Source organism: Sinohyriopsis cumingii, chromosome 7 (genome assembly GCF_028554795.1).
Source record: "Sinohyriopsis cumingii isolate HCF-2022 chromosome 7, ASM2855479v2, whole genome shotgun sequence".
NCBI lineage: Eukaryota > Metazoa > Mollusca > Bivalvia > Unionida > Unionidae > Sinohyriopsis > Sinohyriopsis cumingii.
Window position 1 is genome coordinate 128200363 of NC_142967.1, and position 21629 is coordinate 128221991.

Here is a 21629-nt window from a genome sequence, read left to right on the forward strand (position 1 = left end):
GTCCATGACTCCCATTTTGGTAAAAATAGGAGTCCCACCATCAAAAGTTGCAGTCCCTTCTTTCCTAAAGAATCAACATAGACGTGAGTGCATCTATTTTTAGATGGAGAGGTTTCCGTAATGTAATCACTCACTTTAATATAGCTTCATTACAACAGTCCACTGACAGGATTGCAAATTTATGGTTTATTTATTTGTCTGCATCCTTGTAGTAATTTTAAGCAATGGTTAAATAGTATCTGATTTGCTGTTTTTTCTCTCTCCGTATTTTCGCAAATACGTGTCAGGTCGGAAAACATCTTAGACCGTAAAGCGCATCTCGCGAATTCCACAACACAGCATTGTCCCATACATTTCTGACCTACATAAGTTGCATTTTAAAGTTAAATCTTTAATAAAATAATACCTTGGCTTTGCTTTCCATGATGTGTATATTTTTCTGAAAATATTTGCTAGATGATTTACGAAAACAGACAATCTAATAAACTGGTACATCCCAGACTTAGCGAAGTCTGCCATTATTTCCCGTTAGGACTACTGGTTCACTTACAGTTTCAAACTAATTTAATGAAGAAATACTGTGTAAGAGGCAGTTAATATATATCCAGATCACTGATTCTGATCTTAAAACACAAGTCTGTATGTTTTATCATCAAAGGATATCATGCAGAAAATTGATAGGTGCTACCTTGCTCGGAAAGAGTTAATGGTCAATTAGCGATCAAAACATAATGCTTGCTTGTGAATGGGCAAGAGTTTGTCACCGTAATTGATATCAAAACTAGGCCTAGCTACTGATGCCTTGATGAATACATTTCCCTACAACACTAGAACTAACCAGGCTAAGGCGAGGGGCATTTAAAAATAATATGAAACATGGTGTGGCATTTTTTTAAAAAAAGTATGGTCAGTCATTGTACCTCTTAAATAGCTCTTGTTCATCCATCGGTGATACTGAATTTTGTCAATCTAAGTAAGGACTTATTCCAAACACTAAGCTAGGCATCACACACTTTCTTACACTTAGCTACTGTCCTATCCGAACTATCAATTCTAGCAGCTTTAGCACTCTTCTTAATCTCGTTACAATCTTCGTAAGTTTGCTATTTAACCCCAAAATACTTATCCAAATTTACAAATGGCATTTTGTCTAAGTCTCAACATGTTTTGATTCTCGTGCACAACTTATTCCAATACATTTGGAAATGAACACAATAACGAAAGCTAAAGTTGTTTATTTGATTTACTTTTATAAATGACCACATGTACATCTCTGGGTCTTTCTGACTCTGAATTCAATCACTGTAAATATCAGTACATTTTCCCACCCGGCCGCCAGTCAAACCCTTTGAAGTTGCCACCCAGCTATTGCATCATGTTCTTTTTTATGTACTCTTATAATGGCAACATGTATGTACATCAAGGGGTATTTCAGTCACTGAATTCTGTCACTGTAAATATCAGCACAGCTAATTGATCAACACGTTTTCCCACAAAGCAGGTGGCTGAAGCAGGACTGGCAAGTCTTTGAATTTTGCCGCACACCTATTACATGCGTACGGAGGAATCCTGCCTCAGTGATTTTCTGTGTCCCAGATCGAAAATTGGCGTCAAAATACGCGTAATTAAGCATTTCCGAGATATCTGGTTCCACACACTTGAGCATTACTCAAGACCTGGTCAAACCAGAGTGAAATATGATGCACTTCTTACTTCTTCATTGTTGATATGGAGGTTGTGGCACAGGAAACCATGATTACTGTTCCATTTTTTCACTATCCTGTCTAAGTGCCTTTCCAAGAGATGTCTCTGGACAATTCAACCCCGAGATATTTTGTTGCCTGCTCACTGGCTAACTTGTGCCCCTTAAGAGTACATTTGGACAAGATTGGTCATTTCTTCTTGTAAACTCTTAGGATGCTGCATTTTTCTGTGTGGAAAGATATACCCCAAGTTCTTTCCCAGAGGGCCAGTTGGTTTAGGTCTTAAAGGATCACACAGTCCTTGGAGGCATTTATTTCCTGGTAGACTATACAGTCATCTGCAAAAAGTCTTGTGTTGGATTTGACACTGGCTGCTAAGGTAGATCATTGATGAATATCAGGAAGAGGCTGGGACCCAAAACACTCTCTTGAGGTACCCCACTAACAACCGGTGCCGGGTCTGATGTTGCGCCATCTACTAGAACCCTCCGTGATCTGTCTGTCAGGAAATCTCTGATCCATTTCTGGGTATTACCCCTGATACCATAGTGGTCCAACTTACAGAGGACTCTCTTTCATGGGGGACATGACTGAAAGCCTTACTGAAGTCAAGGATAGCAAGGATATACTGCTTCCCTCTGTCTGAGGCTTTGGCGAGCTCATCCACTAGGGTTAAAGAGTTTTTCCCCCATGGCACATTAATCTGGGTAAGCCACCATACACTGTTCCATTTACATTTATGAGCTTAGCTTGATAAAGATTTTTGTATAGGAATAGAAAGAGGGAAAGTCATTGAAACTTTACAAATTATAAATAAGGAGCAATAGCAAAACAGTTTTAATATGTACTGATAAGAACATTAAGTACCGCGATAATACAGCATTCCTGGCTATGCCAGTATACTTTGTACGACTAATGGATAAAATTAGCTCTTTGTTACACCCGAAAATTATGGGTATACCAATTCATCTATCACCCTTTCCCCGCCCAAGAAATTTAAATGGTCGGTCCCCTATATCACAAAGAAGTTTATATATATATATATATATATATATATATATATATATATATATATATATATATATATATATATTTGCATGGAGCATAGTAGTGTACGAGTCGTCTACAATGTAGTCTACTTTCACACCAACCCTCTCTTTTCAAAATTTAAATTGACACATCATGATTGAGTCTAGCATACCATTTTGAAAAGCTGTCGACAGAAATACTGGATCTTGGTTAGTTGGGTGTAGATTACCAGCAGTATTGTCTTGCCCCTCCATTTCACTTCTAGTCTTATTAAATAAATCTCATTTGCTATATAAAATCGATTTGTTTACGTGGTGATTAACCTTTCGCGTTTAGACGAAACCGGAAATCGCATATTCTCGTAAGGCGCGTGATTTCACATAAACTATTTTTAGCTCATTACCTACTTAGAAATATCGGAAAATATACCAACAAATTAGACAACTTGACGTTAGGTATGCAGTCGTATTCTGATTGGCCAATTGGACCCATGATGAAGCAAATATTATAATTAGGTGAATCCCCTACTGATGTCAACAACTTTCCAGCCAATCACTCGACTTCCGCCCAGAGACAGGCGACAAGAAGAAGGAAATTAAAGACGTGTTTTACTTGGCTAGTGTAACAAAACTAACAATTCTAAGAGAATTTTGTCAAAAACAATGAAGACAGAACAGTTAAAGGATGTAGAGATGGACAGTGCAAAGAAAGACAACGGAGAATGTGAGAAAATCGTTAAAATCGACGATACCAAAGGTAAGACGATCGGTCCAAGCTGTCACATAGGCCTGCAGGCCATATCTCAGTGTATACTTTTCCCTTTCCCCGCAAGCCATCTCTCACTGTATAATTGGTTCCGTTTTTCTTTCACAAATGCGTTTGCGATACAATCTTTTGGTATGCTGTGCGTGTTTTGAACAAGAAAAAAATGGTCCTACATATTAAAACTCGGTCACATTTTCTAATACCATTGATGAGAATTATATAGTTGACAAGCGTGGATATTTATTCTTTTTCTTAAGTAAGGTTTTAACCGGTGTATTTGCCAGTTGTAAAAGTACATATTCAGATATTTTTTAATTTGATTTTACCAGAAGGCAGATAGTGTGGTTGCTTGAATTGTTCTAGGAGATCATTAACATGTCGGTACAACATTTTGAGTTGTTCTAGGAGATCATTAACATGTCAGTACAAAATTTTGAGTTGTTCTAGGTCATTAACATGTCAGTACAAAATGTTGATCTATATATGCCTATATACATCAAACCTATTTGATGAATTTAAGTAGGTCAACATCAGTTTTTGTCGCTTAATGCATACACGTTTAAACACATGCATATAAAAAATGCTCAGTAATAATAATAATAATTATAATAACATTTTCTATATAACATCTTGGAAAAAACTTCCAGTTTCAAATTATTTGGTTAAAAATAGTCTGTAAACAGTTAATAATATGGTATATGTCACACTTGGCAATTTCATGTTATGTTACCGGTATTTAGGTATTGTTTTTCTTAAAAAACTAATTTGATACCCTATATGAATGGTGAAATCAACATGGGATTTTTTCTTACTATGCTGAGCTGTTGCTAATCTGATATCCAATGTGGCCACCACAGCAGCCATCTTAAAACCCTGTCACAACTCTACTTGAACAGAAACTATTGATTTTGGGTTTTCACCAGAAGACTGCTAATGATGCTCTAAATGAAAATGATATGACGCAGAATATTGCAACTATCAAAGTGGCTATCTTGAAAATCATGTTATTGATACTTCTTCAGAATGGATGGTCACATCAACATGAGGTTTTCACTAAAATACTTTTTATTATGTCTAGTTGGTCTCAAATGATATTTTAGCAAATCTGACGTTCCACATAGCCACCATAGCAACTATCTTGAAAATTTGTATATTGCTGTTGCTGAATGGAAAGTCATATCTTGAAAATATAATTATTTCTGCTACCTCCAAATGGATGACTATAAGTATTGGGTTTTCACCAGTAGATTCTAATGATACCAGGTTATTCCTAAAGAAAATAGTGCTAGTTAGTTGTAAATCCAATATGGCTGCAATCTTAACATTCTTGAAGCCACTACTTGCTCTGAATGGATGATCATTATGAAACAGGGTTTTCACCAAAATGGTTTCGATCATGACTTGTTTGACCTAAATGAAATTGGTGCCAAGCACCATAGCAGCTAATTTGAACTGTTTGTATTGCTGAAGAATATCTGATAGTTTCAACATGTGACATTTGAAAGGAAGAAATGGTCTTATAAATTAGTAAGAGTATGTTATAAAACATGCTAGTTCTGTTTTTGTCTTTACTATAATTTATGTCTGTCTTGAATGTTATTGGGCAGAGGTGAAATCTGATTTCAGCAGACACCTGTCCATAATGGACAGTTCATTTCTTTTCAGCACATTTCATCACTTTATATGTAAAGGACATGTCCACAGATGACACAACTGTGTACTCCATTCATTATCTATTCTCTTTAATAAAAATACATAAAAATTAAAAGCATCAAAATCTTTTCTACTGAAACTTTATCATTTCATAGTGTTTTTGTTAAAAGTTGTAATAGATGATTTAGCTGTATCTTTTCATTTTTCAGCTGACTGTTTTGTTTTCAGCAATCAATTTCTTCATTTCCACCACCTGTTTTGCCATATGTCTAAAAACATGTAAGAAAAAACACAGCTGGTCCAATTATTATTTTATTTTGCAGAAAAGCAAGTGAACATGATGACATGGCGCAGACCATCAGAAAATGCTGAACAGCCTTGTGATGAATTGAAGGCGAATAACCTTAATGGAGACTGCCCAGTAGAGACTAAATATGTTAAGGAGCTGAACATAAGTGGAACTGTCTATGATAATGCTGACAACAAAGATGAAATTGGTCAACTTGTAGAAGGGCTTAATAAATTTAAGTTGACAGCTCATGGCCCATCAGATGGCAGGCCTGTTTCTCACCACTACTACCTGGGGCAGCATTGTGGTGGTAATGTAAAGGAATCAGAAATACTAACAGGACGTGGCCCACAGAATGGTCAGCCTGTTAGTCACAGATATGAAAATGTGGCACCTAACTTCCAATTTGATAATTCAGCTGAGATGTCAAAGCCAGGAAAACGTGGCAATTACTTTGACTGTCCTGATCATGATGTATATGGTTATCAGCAGCCTCTAAAATATGTACGGCCACAAAATACATACAATCCACTACCTTCCTTCATAACGAATACCATGGTGGAGCAGAGATTCCACAGTGTTAATGTTGGAGGTATGACAGGTGGCACTGCAAGCATAAAATCTCCAGATAAGCAGCTGTTTGCTCCAGAATTTCCTATAAATACAAACAGTGTTGCTGATGATTTTTTGGATAATATTGAAAATTCATCATTTCCTGATGTTCCTCAATTATACCCCACTCAGCAGATTCCAGTGTTTGTGGGATCAGTTCTGCCAATGCCTGGTCAGACAGAAATGTCCAAGAATGGATATGGTCACTTGTCAGATTTGGAATCCGGTGTTGGGTCACCAGGAGAGCAGAGTCCCTTTTCCGAGTTTTCAGAACCAGCTTCTAGCCCAGGGTCAACATATGCATCTCCACCATCCAACAGGTCAGAAGACAGTGGTTATGAACACAGTGGTTATGAGCAAAGTCCAAAGCATTATCCATTCTCTCCTGACAGCATAAGTGGTCATTCTCCACCCAAGTCAGTTAGTTCCCCATCTTATGAGTACAGGGTATCTCCATCCCCTGTGGTGGCTCCACCTAGCATTAGTCCAGGCAGTCATTTACAAAACCTTGATCCACATTATTTAACTGATTTGGATAATGGAGAATCATCCTTTGTCAATGCCCATCTTGATCGCTTACAGTTGGCGTTAGAAATTGTTGACAAGGACATCAAAGAGACAGAGGAAAGAAAGGAAAAGAAGAGAAGGGAGCATATGAAACAGCCTTTGACTACTCCACAAGTCCTTTCTGGACCCATTACTGGGTCAGTCACCATACCTGCAAACACTACGACTGTTTCATATGTTAGTAAGCCATGTTCAGCTGTAGCCCCTGTCTCACAGGCCCAGGCACAGACTCAAGCAGCATCTGCCCCAGTCCTGATCCTTCCGCATAATCCTCCAACAACATCTTCCTCCATTGTGGTGGTCCCCTCCATGCCACAGCCCACAGGAACCGTCATTGTGATCCAACCACAGATGCCACCTAAACCCAAAAAGTTGCGAGAAATTCGACCAAAGATTCCAGTACAGCCAGAAGGAAATGTAATTACAGCAGCAAATGGTCAGTCAGCGCAGTGTTCCACATCAGCGTCTCCAAAAGGAGCAGGACACGGTTCTTTGACAGGCCAGTCCAATGCTGGACAACAGAAACCTGTTCAAACCCAGCAAAATCCACAAGGTAGGTACCAGTTTGATATTAAGTTAATTAATCTATCACTGTCTTTGGGTTTATTAAATCAATCTACCTGTGTCGATTGATGAATCTGTCCATCTATCTTCCCATATCTCTGCCCTGTCCCTCTTAATGCACTTGTTCACTCACTTGCTAACATATATGCTAATAAACCTGGAGTGAACCACTGTCATAATATTATAGAATTTTCTTTATGTATCCCTTAAGTAACTAGTGAAATGTGTAACATATTACAAATGTTAATTGAAATGCCAGGTATAATCCCTGTTCGTTTGCTACATCTGCTCTATTTTCACTAGCAAAAATAAGGTATCATCATTATATACAGGACTATTTAGTGTGTTTGATATCCGTTATTGTTAGCCAACTTGAAACAAATTGTCACTTTCCTCAGGTACAACCCAGAGGTTACTAAATGCCAGGCGATGTGTGGCTGACATTCCACGTGAAAAACTTCATGCCTTTGATGAGGAGGGAGATACGTATGTATTGTAATCCAGATTTTTTAATTTGTGTACATTCTTGGGATAAATGAGGATAATAATTATAATAATGTTAATATTAATAATGATGCATTATTTAATACTACTACAACAACTATATATCATTATAGGGTGGGGATCTCAAGTTGTGATCCCCGGGGGAAAGGACAGATTGAGAAACCTGTGCAGACTGAATACATTATTTCATGTCAAGTAAATATGTGTACATTTGATGGGTAGGGAGAATAAGCAAACAGTTTCTAAGTTAGAATCCAGGGGCCAATCTCCAGTCTTCATATGCATTTTAATTCACAGCATAATCTGAATCAGTTGGTGAGATTGACATATTCTGTACTGAGTGGCCATCTTTACATGTGACAAACCTGGTCCACAGACTGAAAAAGTTTGTTAATTTTTTGCATGTACATGTAACAAGATTGGTCCAGTTTTAAACTTGATTTGTGAAGGTAACACTAGCTGATAGTATAGATGATGAAATATAAATAAATGTAGAAATTGACAGGCTTCATTAAAATTATTACTCTGTCAAAATGCAGATATAACTTGGGCATTATTAAAACAAATTACTGTCAATAGAAAATGAAGGTAAATGCTTTTTACCCAGAAATTTATATTGAAGTAGAGTAAATTCAAATAAGTGAATTTCATTGGCTGATCTGCCATCTAGTTATGTTTCCTTTTTAAAAAAAACTATTTTTATAATAATTAAACTGCTTTTTTTTGCATACTTGTGATATGAATACCCTACTCAGCATTGATGCTTGTCTTTAAATTCTGTGACAACCAGATTATTTGCATTCAGTGAACTAAAATGTGAAGTGGTTATCAATTTCATAATTTTCAAGTAGATTGCCATATGGCTACCAAAGTTTGAAAAATACTGAAAGCACTGTACAGTATTGATGTGTGGCACTGTATAGTATTGATATCAGGCACTGTACAAAAAGTATGTGACTCAGTATAGTATTGATATGGGGCACTCTACAGTACTGACATGCAACTCTGTACAGAATTGATATATGGAAATAAGTGATGTTGAACATTAATCCTGGCAGTAAATGTGTCCATGTTGTTGCAGTTGTGATACAACTTTATTATTTCAAATATGTTCGATTTAAGGCTTTGTATGAATGAAAGAAAAATTAAATTATATTAGAAGCAAATAAATGTTATAATTATTCATATTATTAGCTTTGTACCTGTTTTATGGTTCGAACATGTTATTCGTTTTTTTAATGAAAAACTTAAAATTTAATTTGCAGGCACCTGCACATAGCTGTGTGTAAATCTGAGGTATTCATTGTACAGGCCTTATTGGAGAGACTATACCGTGAGGGTCTTGAACACATGGTAGACCATGAAAATAAAAAACGACAGACTCCCCTATACCTAGCTGTTGTAAATAATCAACCTGCCATTGTGTCTTTGCTCATCAAGGCAAAGGCCAACGTCAACACTCTTGCTCAGGTAACACATGTAAAAATATTATATGCCAACACTAAGGTAACACAGGATCACACACAATCAGAAATCTTAAGTCTTACTTTGGCATCTCACAGAATCAGCTTGGGTAATTTACAGTCTGCTTGAAAACCGTATGATCAAGCAGTCATATGCAATAAAAACCTGAATATAATGACCACTCATGTGACCACACAAAAATGTTTTTATAGACAGGTAGTTTTTATATGCAGATATTAGTCATAAATGGATTTTGAGAGAAATTAGTAACCAGATTGGGAATACCACCAGTTAGCACTGTTTGGTGTGCACATAACAAGAAGGCCCATTGGACCAAAAACAAAATTGAAGCTTGCTTGCTTTCTTTATATAGGAAAAGTATATGAAATTTAAGGGACTGAATAAGGGTGACTGTATAATCTATATTTATAAGTAAAAATGAGAGAAGCAGGAATCTGAAGTATTAAGTGAGCACCATGCCTACTTTAAAATGCTAAGTGGACAGTATGCATACTTTAAAGTGCTAAGTGGACATCATGCATACTTTAAAGTACTAAGTGGACATCATGTATACTTTAAAGTGCTAAGTGGACATCATGCATACTTTAAAGTGCTAAGTGGACACCATGCATACTTTAAAGTACTAAGTGGACATCATGCATACTTTAAAGTGCTAAGTGGACACCATGCATACTTTAAAGTACTAAGTAAACATCATGCATACTTTAAAGTGCTAAGTGGACATCATGCATACTTTAAAGTGCTAAGTGGACACCATGCATACTTTAAAGTACTAAGTGGACATCATGCATACTTTAAAGTGCTAAGTGGACACCATGCATACTTTAAAGTACTAAGTGGACACCATGCATACTTTAAAGTACTAAGTGGACATCATGTATACTTTAAAGTGCTAAGTGGACATCATGCATACTTTAAAGTGCAAAGTGGACACCATGCATACTTTAAAGTATTAAGTGGACATAATGCATACTTTAAAGTGCTAAGTGGACATTGTGCATACTTTAAAGTGCTAAGTGGACACCATGCTTATATACATCACAGTAGATGAAATGCAGTAACTGGTGGTAGTGTTTGGTCTTCATTTTCTCTAGTGTACAGTTGCATTATATTAATGTACTTTTTTTTTACAATTATGTACACCTTTTGTTACTTCAGAGCTTCATACATGATAGACAGATGACTGAAGTCAAGGCTGCAATACACGTAGCATCATCACATGGGAGAGAATACATACGTACCCTGCAGGAACTTCTCCAGGCTCCAGATCTCAACATCAATATTTTCAACAATAATGGTGGGTAACTGACTGCCCTCCTCACTTTTATGCACAACTATCATAAGGGATGAAATAATATAATTTTCATGATACACAGCCTACAATATGATTCATTATCAATATACATATCAACTTGATGGCCTTTGCATATTTAGACGGTCTGCCTGTGGCAGATGGTGCACTTTTATGTGTGTTGATATATATTGAATGTGGGACTAGAGAAGTCCTGTCATGCTGTAAAGTTTAGTAGTTAAGAAAATGGAGTATCTTAATTGTTATGGTTTGATCAATTAATTTAGGTATATCTTGATTGTTAGGGTTAATCAATTTAGGTATATCTTGATTGTTAGGGTTTATCAATTTAGGTATGTTTTCTGAGGAACCATTTTATCAAATAAAATCATTCCTTTTTTCAGGCTACACAGCACTGTTCTGTGCACTAGAAGCTCATGGGAAGCCACAGCGTATTGGAGATACATGTATAAAGATTGACAGCCGACCCGTCATTCAAGAGCTGATCAGAGCTGGAGCTGATACGTGTGCTCAGGTAATGATACTTGTTGTATTTCTGATCACATTATTTTCATTAATCATATTTGTGTACCATAGTTCCAAAAGAAAGTCTAGCCCTGCTAATACATAGCAAATACCGTTTCATGATATCTCATGAAATTTGTTGCCCATGCAAACGCCATTTGCTTCTCACAGTTCATCAGTTTCAATATTTTTTGTTTTTTTTGTCTGTTCATCCATTCATTTTTCACTTTTGTTTCTAGTAAAAACGTCAGATCTGATTAAGATATTTCGGTGAAGTTTTTAAAAGTATAATTTTTGTTTCTGGAGCTTAGCCCAAAGCATTTAAAAGTCTGAAAGCCAGACTTTATACACATCAGTTAGGCTGCATTGAGGCATTTTTAGATGTAGTCTTTACATAAGTTGGATCATATGATGTTTTTATTTGGAGTGTTTAAACAGGCTATTGACTGTAGCGTATTTTCATTAGGAATCTTTACTTTAATTCAGGATCACATGGTATTTGCAGTCCTTACATAAACAGGGACCATGGGGTATTTTCAATGGAGTCTTTACATAAACAGGGACAATATGGCATTTTCAGTAGGAGTTCTTTCATAAGTGGGGATAATATTTTTAGTAGGAGTTCTTATTTAAATGGGGACAATATTTTTAGTAGGAGTCTTTTCATAAGCAGGGACAATATTTTCAGTAGGAGTCTTTACATAAGTGGAGACAGTCTTCTCAGTAGTTCTTACATAAATGGGGACAATATATTCAGAAGTTCTTACATAAGTGGGAACAATATTTTCAGTTGGAGTCTTCACATTAGCAGGGACAATATTTTCAGTAGGAGTACTTGCACAAGTGGAGATAGTATTTTCTGTAGGAGTCTTTACATAAGTGGGGAGTAATTGTCATCTTTAGATGACTTGTTCAAGTACAAAAGTTGTCAGATATTCTCCATTGCTTAAACATTTAGCAATTTTGAATGATAATATAAAATCCTTATATACCACATCAATGAAAGAAGAAAGTACATGGGTCATTGATGGCAGTAATCAGACTTTTAAGTTACCTGGGGCAAGTAAATTACATACCAGCAAGAAAATACCCTTATTCAGATTGCCTGTTATGATAGATAATTTCTGATATGGTTAGGAAGGGAATGTGATGATCATAACAAGTAAAAATATGAAGTCCAATTCATATCAATCTAAACATTTCAGAGGCCTGGTAATACATGATAATTGTAGGGATCAGTTTCTTACATTGTTTAACTTTAACCTTAATTATCTTAATTTTAGGACAAGAAGAATGGAAAGACTCCATTGATGTATGCTATAGAGAGGAAGGATTTCAGTCTGGTTGAATGCATCGTTGCTGAAGTCAAACAGCCCAAACTTCGCAATCTTGTCAAAACTCAGGCTTTTGATGGTACTACATGTCTAAAATTGGCAGAGGGAATCCAGAAAGACTTTGACACCATCACATGGAACAAACTCTGGAATCTATTACAAAACTGTGTTAACTCAGGCAGTCAGGCTACACCAAAACAATTTCAGATGACATAGTAATACTCGGAGCAGTTTATAGTATGACCATTGTCCATATTGATGGCTTGATCAGTCATACAGTGAGATCTCTATCAGCCATGAAAGAAAGGCTCATTGTTTTCCATAGGTGGAACACCATTATAAAGCGTTGTGTGTTTTTATTTTTCAGTAATAAATTATAAAGCAGGCCAAATTTTATGCAAGAATTGTAGGTGAAGGGTTACCATTTCTTTTAAATGGTCCCTGATTGGTACAGTGATAGCTTTATTAGAAGAGAAATGATAAGTAGATAATTTTCTTTTTAAGGCCATATCGGAAGTAGGCCATGTATTTAAAATGAAAGAAATGGAGTCCATTTGGAGGTTAAGAGACCGACATTATAAAATCATTATACCTAATTTTAAGTATTTTCAAGTTTTCCATCTTTGCAAGATGGTCTTTTAGGAGAAGCCACCCTTTATATTTAGAGCCTCAACAAACTGGATCCTTGTTAATAGAAGTTTTAGAACTACAGGAGGCTAGCCCCCCCCCCCCCCCCCCCCTTGGAAAGGAGTTTTGCATATGCCAAACAGCCTTATTTTTATCAAAAACATTTTTTGGGGGGCGTCACATATTGTTGTACATAATTAACTGAAGTTTTTAACAGTAAGATTGCAATCTTTGTTTTCACTCGCTCTCTGGCTTTTAAATAAATGATGGAGTACACTGTTGGATTAGTGCAGGACATTTTATGATTATGACATCTTTTGTTTAAAAATTGTGGTAAATATTAAACAGGAGCAGGATTTCTTTGTCCATAAATGCAAATAAAGACAACATCGGTTTTATCATTTACAGCGGGTCACAGTTTCATACATGTATTATAGATTTCTGTCCGTATGTATCAAAAGCTTTCAATGTCAACAAATTATTCAGTCCATAATAGCAAAATGAATGAAAATAATGTTGATTTTTGTAAATCAATTTTTTTATATTGTTTTCTTATAAATAGAAATGTTTCTTAAATGAAATTGATGCGTTACTCACAAATAATACAATTAATTGATCTACTTGTGCTTCTGCCATCCTCAGTGGACTGACAACTAAGTAGTAATGCATATCTCTGAAGCTCAAAGAGTTTTATTCCGTTAACAAAAAGGGGAATTCAGAATTGTAACCCATATTAGGTATAATAAGATGGCAACAAAAATATTTAGAAAAAGAGGTATTTGTCAGTTTTTGGAAACTATATACATCCAAGATCAGCTAGTCAAAAAATTCAGAAATTTAATATGGTAAATAAATGAGAGTGTATGTGCACATACTTATATATTTATGTATATATTGGTTACAGTCACAATACATTTCCAGTGTACATACATATATATTTATGTATAAATTGGTTACAGGCACAATACATTTCCAAATGTCGTCAGCTAATCGAGCTCATTGGCAGGGGGAAAATGTATCAAGAACTAAAAGAAAGCTTGAACTATTTACATATTTGATTGATTGATGGGAAGATATTAAAACAAGAGAAAGCTTGAACTATTTACATGTTTGAATGAATGATGGGAAGATATTAAAACAAGATATTGGAATGTAGAAACTACACCTGTATTATGTGCTGAGGTTGGAATAGCAAGATTTTAAAACAGATGAAGATCAGGTGATCTGTATAAGTGGGTGTTTCAATATAGAGAACCACCTTAGAAACCATGTTTGCAAAAGATGATGCCTTATAAGGGCAGGAACTAAAATATGTAGTCTCTTAGAAAAGTTTTGCCTGTAAGCCACTTAGTCATTGGTGATTACATCTTACAATGTGTATGTGGCTGCACAGTTTCATTATTTTCTTATCACAGCTATTTAAATATTATGACTAATTACTTCAGGATTATGTGAAGACATTTCCTGATTTGTAAAGCTTTCATATTGTGTATGTATTGTTTTATATTGTTGTGAGAATGGTAATTTCTTTTTTCATGATTGTAAAAGAAGTGCATACTGTTAATGATGGTAATGATATATTGCTCATGCTATCAAAGTTTCTGTTATCAAAGTAAGGTTAATAAATAAGTACAGTAAAACACTGATCATCCATTTATTTAGGAGTCTACTCTTAAGACCTATGGAAATGTTTTCTTAACCAACAATTTATTCATCATGTTATCATTGATCTGGACAATCATTTATTCATACAAATGTCATGCCTCCCACAGAGTCTTAATGTTAAATGCTTGGTTATCACGTTAAATGTTGGTTATCATGTTAAATGTCTTTGCTCAAATATTTGCATTTTTTTATTCATATATTAAATGTATCCATTTTTCCATTAGAGAAGTTCAGAATCTGTTTGCAAAATGTAAGTGATTGATTTTGTGAAACTAGAACAAAAACCTATATCATTAAAAAATGAATCGTAATATTAAAAAGAAAAAGTTAAAAGGGCAGAGGTGTTGTTTAGGTTACTAATATAAAAGAGGCAATCAGTGATACAGTTTTGGGGCTGGCAAGGCAAAACATAAGATAAATGGTGAAAGGAGCATTATGGAGTGAAATGGTAAATGGATTAGTATAGACCTCAAAAACTGGGTCCATCAGGATGGTATTTAAGGGTTAGTAAAATGCTTAAACTGTTTACTTCCCAGAAATCAATTTGTTTATAGAAAATTGTCAGAAATTTAGGATTTTTCTTTATTCTGGACAAGGGAGAAAAAAAATGTACCGACCAATCCAAATTTCCAGCTTTCCCCAGGCTGCCAGCCTATGAGTTTTTCAACCCTCTAATTTCTTAAATGTTAATTTTTTCTCTCACTGCTTTGCAATTTCTCAGATATGTTCTACTTATGCACAAATCTCAAAAGTGAAGAAAATATCTTGGTAATTTTAAACTAGTTCATAAATTCACAATTTTCTTCATTTTGTTTTCTCATCATGTACATCCATCCTACCTCAGGATTAGAACTGAACCTCAAATAACCTACAATTTCATTTTCACCATAGAAACTTGTAACAAAAAACAGCATAAAAAGGAATCCTTAAATAAAAACAAATAAACATTTAATAACCTGTTTAATGGCTCTACCCTGATTCCACGCAAAATGTCATTTTGTACCTTGTTTTTCATTAGGCTAGCTTAGGGGTCGAAAAAATACACGAATTGTGCAAACTAAAGTCAGTCATTTTATTATATCATTTATTTGTTAATTTGTCATATTTACAATACATGTTATGCCAGCCATAGAGATAACTGCTTTGTGTCTTAAACCTCAATTATTTTTTTTTAAACCTTGGAAAAAGAACCTATTAAAAACTCTCTGCAATTATAAAATTTTATTTCATTTCTAACCCTGATACCTTTTCATTTTTCATTTTGTTATTTGTTTACATGTACATCCATTCTACTTTTTATTCATCTACTAGTGACATTGTACCATTTTTCTTCTTTCTTTTTTAAAGTATAAAACCTCTACTGACGTGTTCGTTTTTGTTCTATTGAATCTTAAAAATGTTATTTGTTTCAAATATACTATAGATAAAAAGTTGCACAGTTTATTACAGAAGTGATGACAAAAAGTTTGAACTTTATAAAATGAACATTTCAAGTACAGAATCTTGTTGTCATACTTATTGTCAATGTTTTTATCAGTTTTTTGAGCAAGTGCTTTTATAATGAATTTAATTGAATATACTTTTCATTTTCATGTTGAATTTCTTTCATTGTTTAGCACATATACATATATATTGATTTATCAATACTTGTCTGTATGTTACAATGTGTCAAATGTTATTTGTTATGGAATGCATCATAGTTTATCATGTTTATAGTTTAATGAGTAAATAAATGTGACACTATAACTTTTCAGTTTATTTTACCTTATCAAAAAAAACACAACTTTAATTTCCATTAGCAAATGTTTTCTATTGCTATCACTGCAAGGATTATAAATAAAATTAACAGTCATATTCATCTTAAAGTCTAGGGAATCCTCCATAAAAAAGTGTCTAACCCTTATTCAATATAACTACTGGTTTGGACATCTTAAGGTCTAGGGAATTCTCAATGAAAAGTGTCTAACCCTTGATTGTCACTACTGGCTTGGACATCGTAAGGTCTAGGGAATTCTCTGTAGAAAGTATCTAACCCTTGAATATCACTGCTGGTTTGAACATCTTAAAGTCTAGTGAATCCTCCATAAAAAAAGTGTCTAACCTTTGTTCATCATCACTGCTGGTTTGGACATATTAAGGTATAGTGAATCCTCAATGAAAAGTGTCTAACCCTTATTCAATATTGCAGCTGGTTTGGACATATTAAGGTATAGTGAATCCTCAATGAAAAGTGTCTAACCCTTATTCAATATTGCTGCTGGTTTGGACATATTAAGGTCTAGGGAATTCTCAATGAAAAGTGTCTAACCCTTGGTTAAATATCACTGCTGGTTTGGACATTTGAGACTTGTTTTACCTACAAAACAATTGCAAGGAATATCATGATACTTAATGCAATCTATGGTCTGGTTGGTCATTATGAAACAATGCATGCTACGGTCTGGTTGGTCATTAGGAGACTTAATGCATGCTAAAGTCTGGTTGGTCATTATGAAAATTAATGCATGCTAAGGTCTGGTTGGTCATCATGAGACTTAATGCATGCTAAAGTCTGGTTGGTCATTATGAAACTTAGTGCATGCTAAAGTCTGGTTTGTCATTATCAAACTTAATGCAATCTAAGGCCTGGTTGGTCATTATGAAACTTAATGCATGCTAAGGTCTGGTTGGTTGGTCATCATGAGACTTAATGCATGCTAAGGTCTGGTTGGTCATCATGAAACTTAATGCATGCTAAAGTCTGGTTGGTCATTATGAAACTTAGTGCATGCTAAAGTCTGGTTTGTCATTATGAAACTTAATGCAATCTAAAGCCTGGTTGGTCATTATGAAACTTAATGCATGCTAAGGTCTGGTTGGTTGGTCATCATGAGATTTAATGCATGCTAAAGTCTGGTTGGTCATTATGAGACTTAATGCATGGTAAGGTCTGGTTGGTCATTATGAAACTTAATGCATGCTAAAGTCTGGTTGGTCATTATGAAACTTAATGCATGCTAAGGTATGGTTGGTCATCCTGAGACTTAATGCATGCTAAGGTCTGGTTGGTCATCATGAGACTTAATGCATGCTAAAGTCTGGTTGGTCATTATGAAAATTAATGCATGCTAAAGTCTGGTTGGTCATTACAAAAATTAAGGCATGCTGTGGTCTGGTTGGTCATTATGAAACTTAATGCATGGTAAAGTCTGGTTGGTCATTATGAGACTTAATGCATGCTAAGGTCTGGTTGCTCATTATGAAACTTAATGCATGCTAAGGTCTGGTTGGTCATTATGAAAATTAATGCATGCTAAGGTCTGGCTGGTCATTATGAAAATTAATGCATGCTAAGGTCTGGTTGGTCATCAATGAGACAATGCATGCTAAGGTCTGGTTGGTCATCATGAAACTTAATGCATGCTAAAGTCTGGTTGGTCATTATGAAACTTGGTGCATGCTAAAGTCTGGTTTGTCATTATGAAACCTAATGCAATCTAAGGCCTGGTTGGTCATTATGAAACTTAATGCAATCTAAGGCCTGGTTGGTCATTATGAAACTTAATGCAATCTAAGGCCTGGTTGGTCATTATGAAACTTAATGCATGCTAAGGTCTGACTGATCATTATGAAACTTAATGCAATCTAAGGCCTGGTTTATCATTATGAAACTTAATGCAATCTAAGGTCTGGTTGGTCATTATGAAAATTAGTGCATGCTAAGGTCTGGTTGGTCATCATGAAACTTAGTGCATGCTAAGGTCTGGTTGGTCATTATGAAACTTAATGCAGTCTAAGGTCTGGTTGGTCATTATGAAAATTAGTGCATGCTAAGGTCTGGTTGGTCATTATGAAACTTAATGCAATCTAAGGCCTGGTTGGTCATTATGAAACTTAATGCAATTTAAGGCCTGGTTGGTCATTATGAAACTTAATGCAATCTAAGGCCTGGTTGGTCATTATGAAAATTAGTGCATGCTAAGGTCTGGTTGGTCATTATGAAACTTAATGCAATCTAAGGTCTGGTTGGTCATCATGAAACTTGCTTAAAAACAAATGGAAGGATTCTGCAAGTTAAATCTGCAAGTGTAAATATAATATTTAGCCAAAATAAGCAAGAGATTACATAAAAGTCCAAATATTCACTTCCTAAAAATATTTCTCTTGTTGCCAAATGGACAATATTTGGATAACAAGGTGCAAAAAGTTTAGTAAAAGAGCACCAAAACCTTTAAGTAGTATTTCATTCATAGAGTAGATGCTCAACTACTTTCGTTCTCACTCTTACAGAAAGCACTTTAAAGTAGCTTACACTATGTGTTGACGTCAAAACTGCAAATATTAATGGTAAAAATTGTAGAACACATGCAATCGTGTTAAAAGTAGCTTTCACCAATTATGTTGCAAGTACTGATGGTCAAAACATTTAGTACTGATGGTCAAATACTGTACAGCAAATGCAGTAATGATATAACTAATTTCATCATCTGGTGTGTTGTTGTTGTTGTTGTTGTAGGGTTTAACGCCATTTTGCAGCACACGATATACATGGCGGCCAGTATTAATGGTGGAGGAAGAACCTGGAAAAACCCCGGAAAGAACCACCGACCCACGAGAAGCTACTGGCAAGCTTTCTCACATCTGGTGTGGATGCTGAGTCAATACTGTACAGTACATGCAGTAATGCTATAAATTATTTTTACCATGTGGTGTGAGTATTGATGGTCATCACAATACAGCAAAAACTGATGGTCAATACTGTAGAGCACACTGTCTTGTTATAATTTTCACCATATGGTGTGAGTACTGATGACAGTCAATACTGTAGAGCACAAAGTCGTTATAATTTTACCATGTGATGCGAGTACTGATGATGGTCAATACTGTACAGCAGTCTTGTTATAATTTTCACCGTGTGATGTGAGTACTGATGATGGTCAATACTGTACAGCACAGTCTTGTTATAATTTCACCATGTGATGTGAGTACTGATGATGGTCAATACTGTACAGCACACACAGTCTTGTTATAATTTCACCATGTGATGTGAGTACTGATGATGGTCAATACTGTACAGCAGTCTTGTTATAATTTTACCATGTGATGTGAGTATTGATGATGGTCAGTACTGTACAGCAGTCTTGTTATAATTTTCACCGTGTGATGTGAGTACTGATGATGGTCAATACTGTACAGCACACACAGTCTTGTTATAATTTCACCATGTGATGTGAGTACTGATGATGGTCAATACTGTACAGCAGTCTTGTTATAATTTTACCCTGTGATGTGAGTATTGATGATGGTCAATACTGTACAGCACACAGTCTTGTTATAATTTCACCATGTGATGTGAGTACTGATGATGGTCAATACTGTACAGCAGTCTTGTTATAATTTTCACCATATGATGCAAGTACAGATGATGGTCAATACTGTACAGCACACAGTCTTGTTATAATTTTCACCATGTTATATGAGTACTGATGAAGGTCAATACTGTATAGCACACACAGTCTTGTTATAATTTTTACAAAATGGTGCAAGTACTGATGAAGTTCAATACTGTACAGTCTTGTTATAATTTTACCATGTGATACGAGTACTGATGATAGTCAATACTGTACAAGACACACAATCTTGTTCTAATTTTTACAATATGGTGTGAGTACTGACGATGATCAAGTTGTGTATATGGAATATTGTGAATTCTTTTCTTTTCATGGGTATAGATCATGGATTGGGAAAAAGTTACATTGTTTAGGCTTCTTAAATTTGCGGATTGAGGAAGGGGTCCTACTGTTTCCAAATAAGACTAACCATTTTGGTGTCTTTAAATTTTTGGTTGTCATTTAAAATCCACTATGCCCCATGAAACCAAAACCTTATGAAATCCACTATACCTGTCAAATCCATGAAAATGTGTATTTCATAAAAAAAGAGTGAGCTTTACAGTAATTATACACCTGGTGGCTTTGGATTAAAACACATAAGACACTTGGTCTGATTTATAATTTGTTTTTTTTTAATGTATATCTATATTTTTTGTAACTCCTGGTACACGATTTTATTAAATTTTTTAAATTCTTGTTCATGGCTGTAATGTGTACAGAATTTGGTTAAGTCTGGCCATTGCAACTTGAGTATAACATTACATAGATCTATAAACAGATGTTTATATATATGTTTACAATTAGTAATAATAATCTTAATAATAAGACTTAAAATGGCACCTATGGCATAGTTTCTCAGTGACTAATGGGATATTTTCAGAATAATTCTGTGGCTTCCCATCAGTTGTGCGAGGTCACATGAATATTCTTAACTGATGCAAAATCAATAGTGTATGATGTCACATGGAGTCTATTGCAAAGTACAGTAGTAATATATGGGGTATATAAAGAGAAAGTTAAGCAGTCATAGTCATTCCGACTTGGCGTGTTCCTGATGTAAGTCTGCCAACGTGTTTTATATTGTACTTAGATACTTTTTGAGAGAAAATTTTTTTTTGTTTGGACTGTTCAGTAGTGATAGAAAGTGCTCATTATTTGGACTACAATATTATCTAGGGACCATTAAAAATTATTCAAAGTAATTCTGGACAACACCATCTTGATGTCACTGTTCTTGGAGGATCAGTACATTTCTGTTATTGAAAGTTATAATGGACTTCTCAAATGTTTAGGTCTTTCATAGACCTTTATAAGGATTTGTTTTGATTCACTTCATAATACTGTAAGTTCCTCTCACATTTTTCATTTATAACTTTGATAATTAAATTGTTTGTTAGGTTTTACAAAACTTGTTGGTTTTGCTTCTTTTCTGTTACCTAAGTTTGTGACAGATGTCGTAACAGTTTCAAGATCCAAATGAAGAAGAACCCCCTGATTCTCAAAGACCTATGGGGCACTAGTAACAATAACGGATGTACTGTGGTCACCCTCATGAATGGCCCCCCTGACCAGCGGCCACCCACTTTTTGCGGACAGAATCCCTTGGTGCCTCTGAGTTTGTGTTCAAAAGGACCCATCAAGAAA

General features: G+C 35.2%; 2 protein-coding genes across 2 annotated transcripts in view; one reads left to right on the forward strand and one right to left on the reverse strand.

Annotated features, from left to right (window-relative positions):
* LOC149796091 (selenoprotein S-like) overlaps positions 1-3092 on the reverse strand; it is a 65701-nt gene extending 62609 nt beyond the window's left edge. Inside the window, exon 1 of the mRNA XM_089966014.1 lies at positions 2905-3092. Coding sequence (XP_089822140.1) covers positions 2905-2986 — 82 coding nt within the window. The 5' untranslated portion in view covers positions 2987-3092. The remainder of the gene's footprint in view (positions 1-2904) is intronic.
* A 191-nt stretch (positions 3093-3283) lies between these two features.
* Positions 3284-16359, forward strand: LOC149796093 (uncharacterized). Its single transcript, XM_089966007.1, has 7 exons — positions 3284-3488; positions 5474-7171; positions 7581-7668; positions 8952-9156; positions 10330-10468; positions 10867-10997; positions 12271-16359. The coding sequence occupies exons 1-7, from the start codon at positions 3395-3397 to the stop codon at positions 12535-12537; spliced, it is 2622 nt and encodes an 873-aa protein (XP_089822133.1). The 5' UTR covers positions 3284-3394; the 3' UTR covers positions 12538-16359.
* The last annotated feature ends 5270 nt before the right edge of the window (positions 16360-21629 follow it).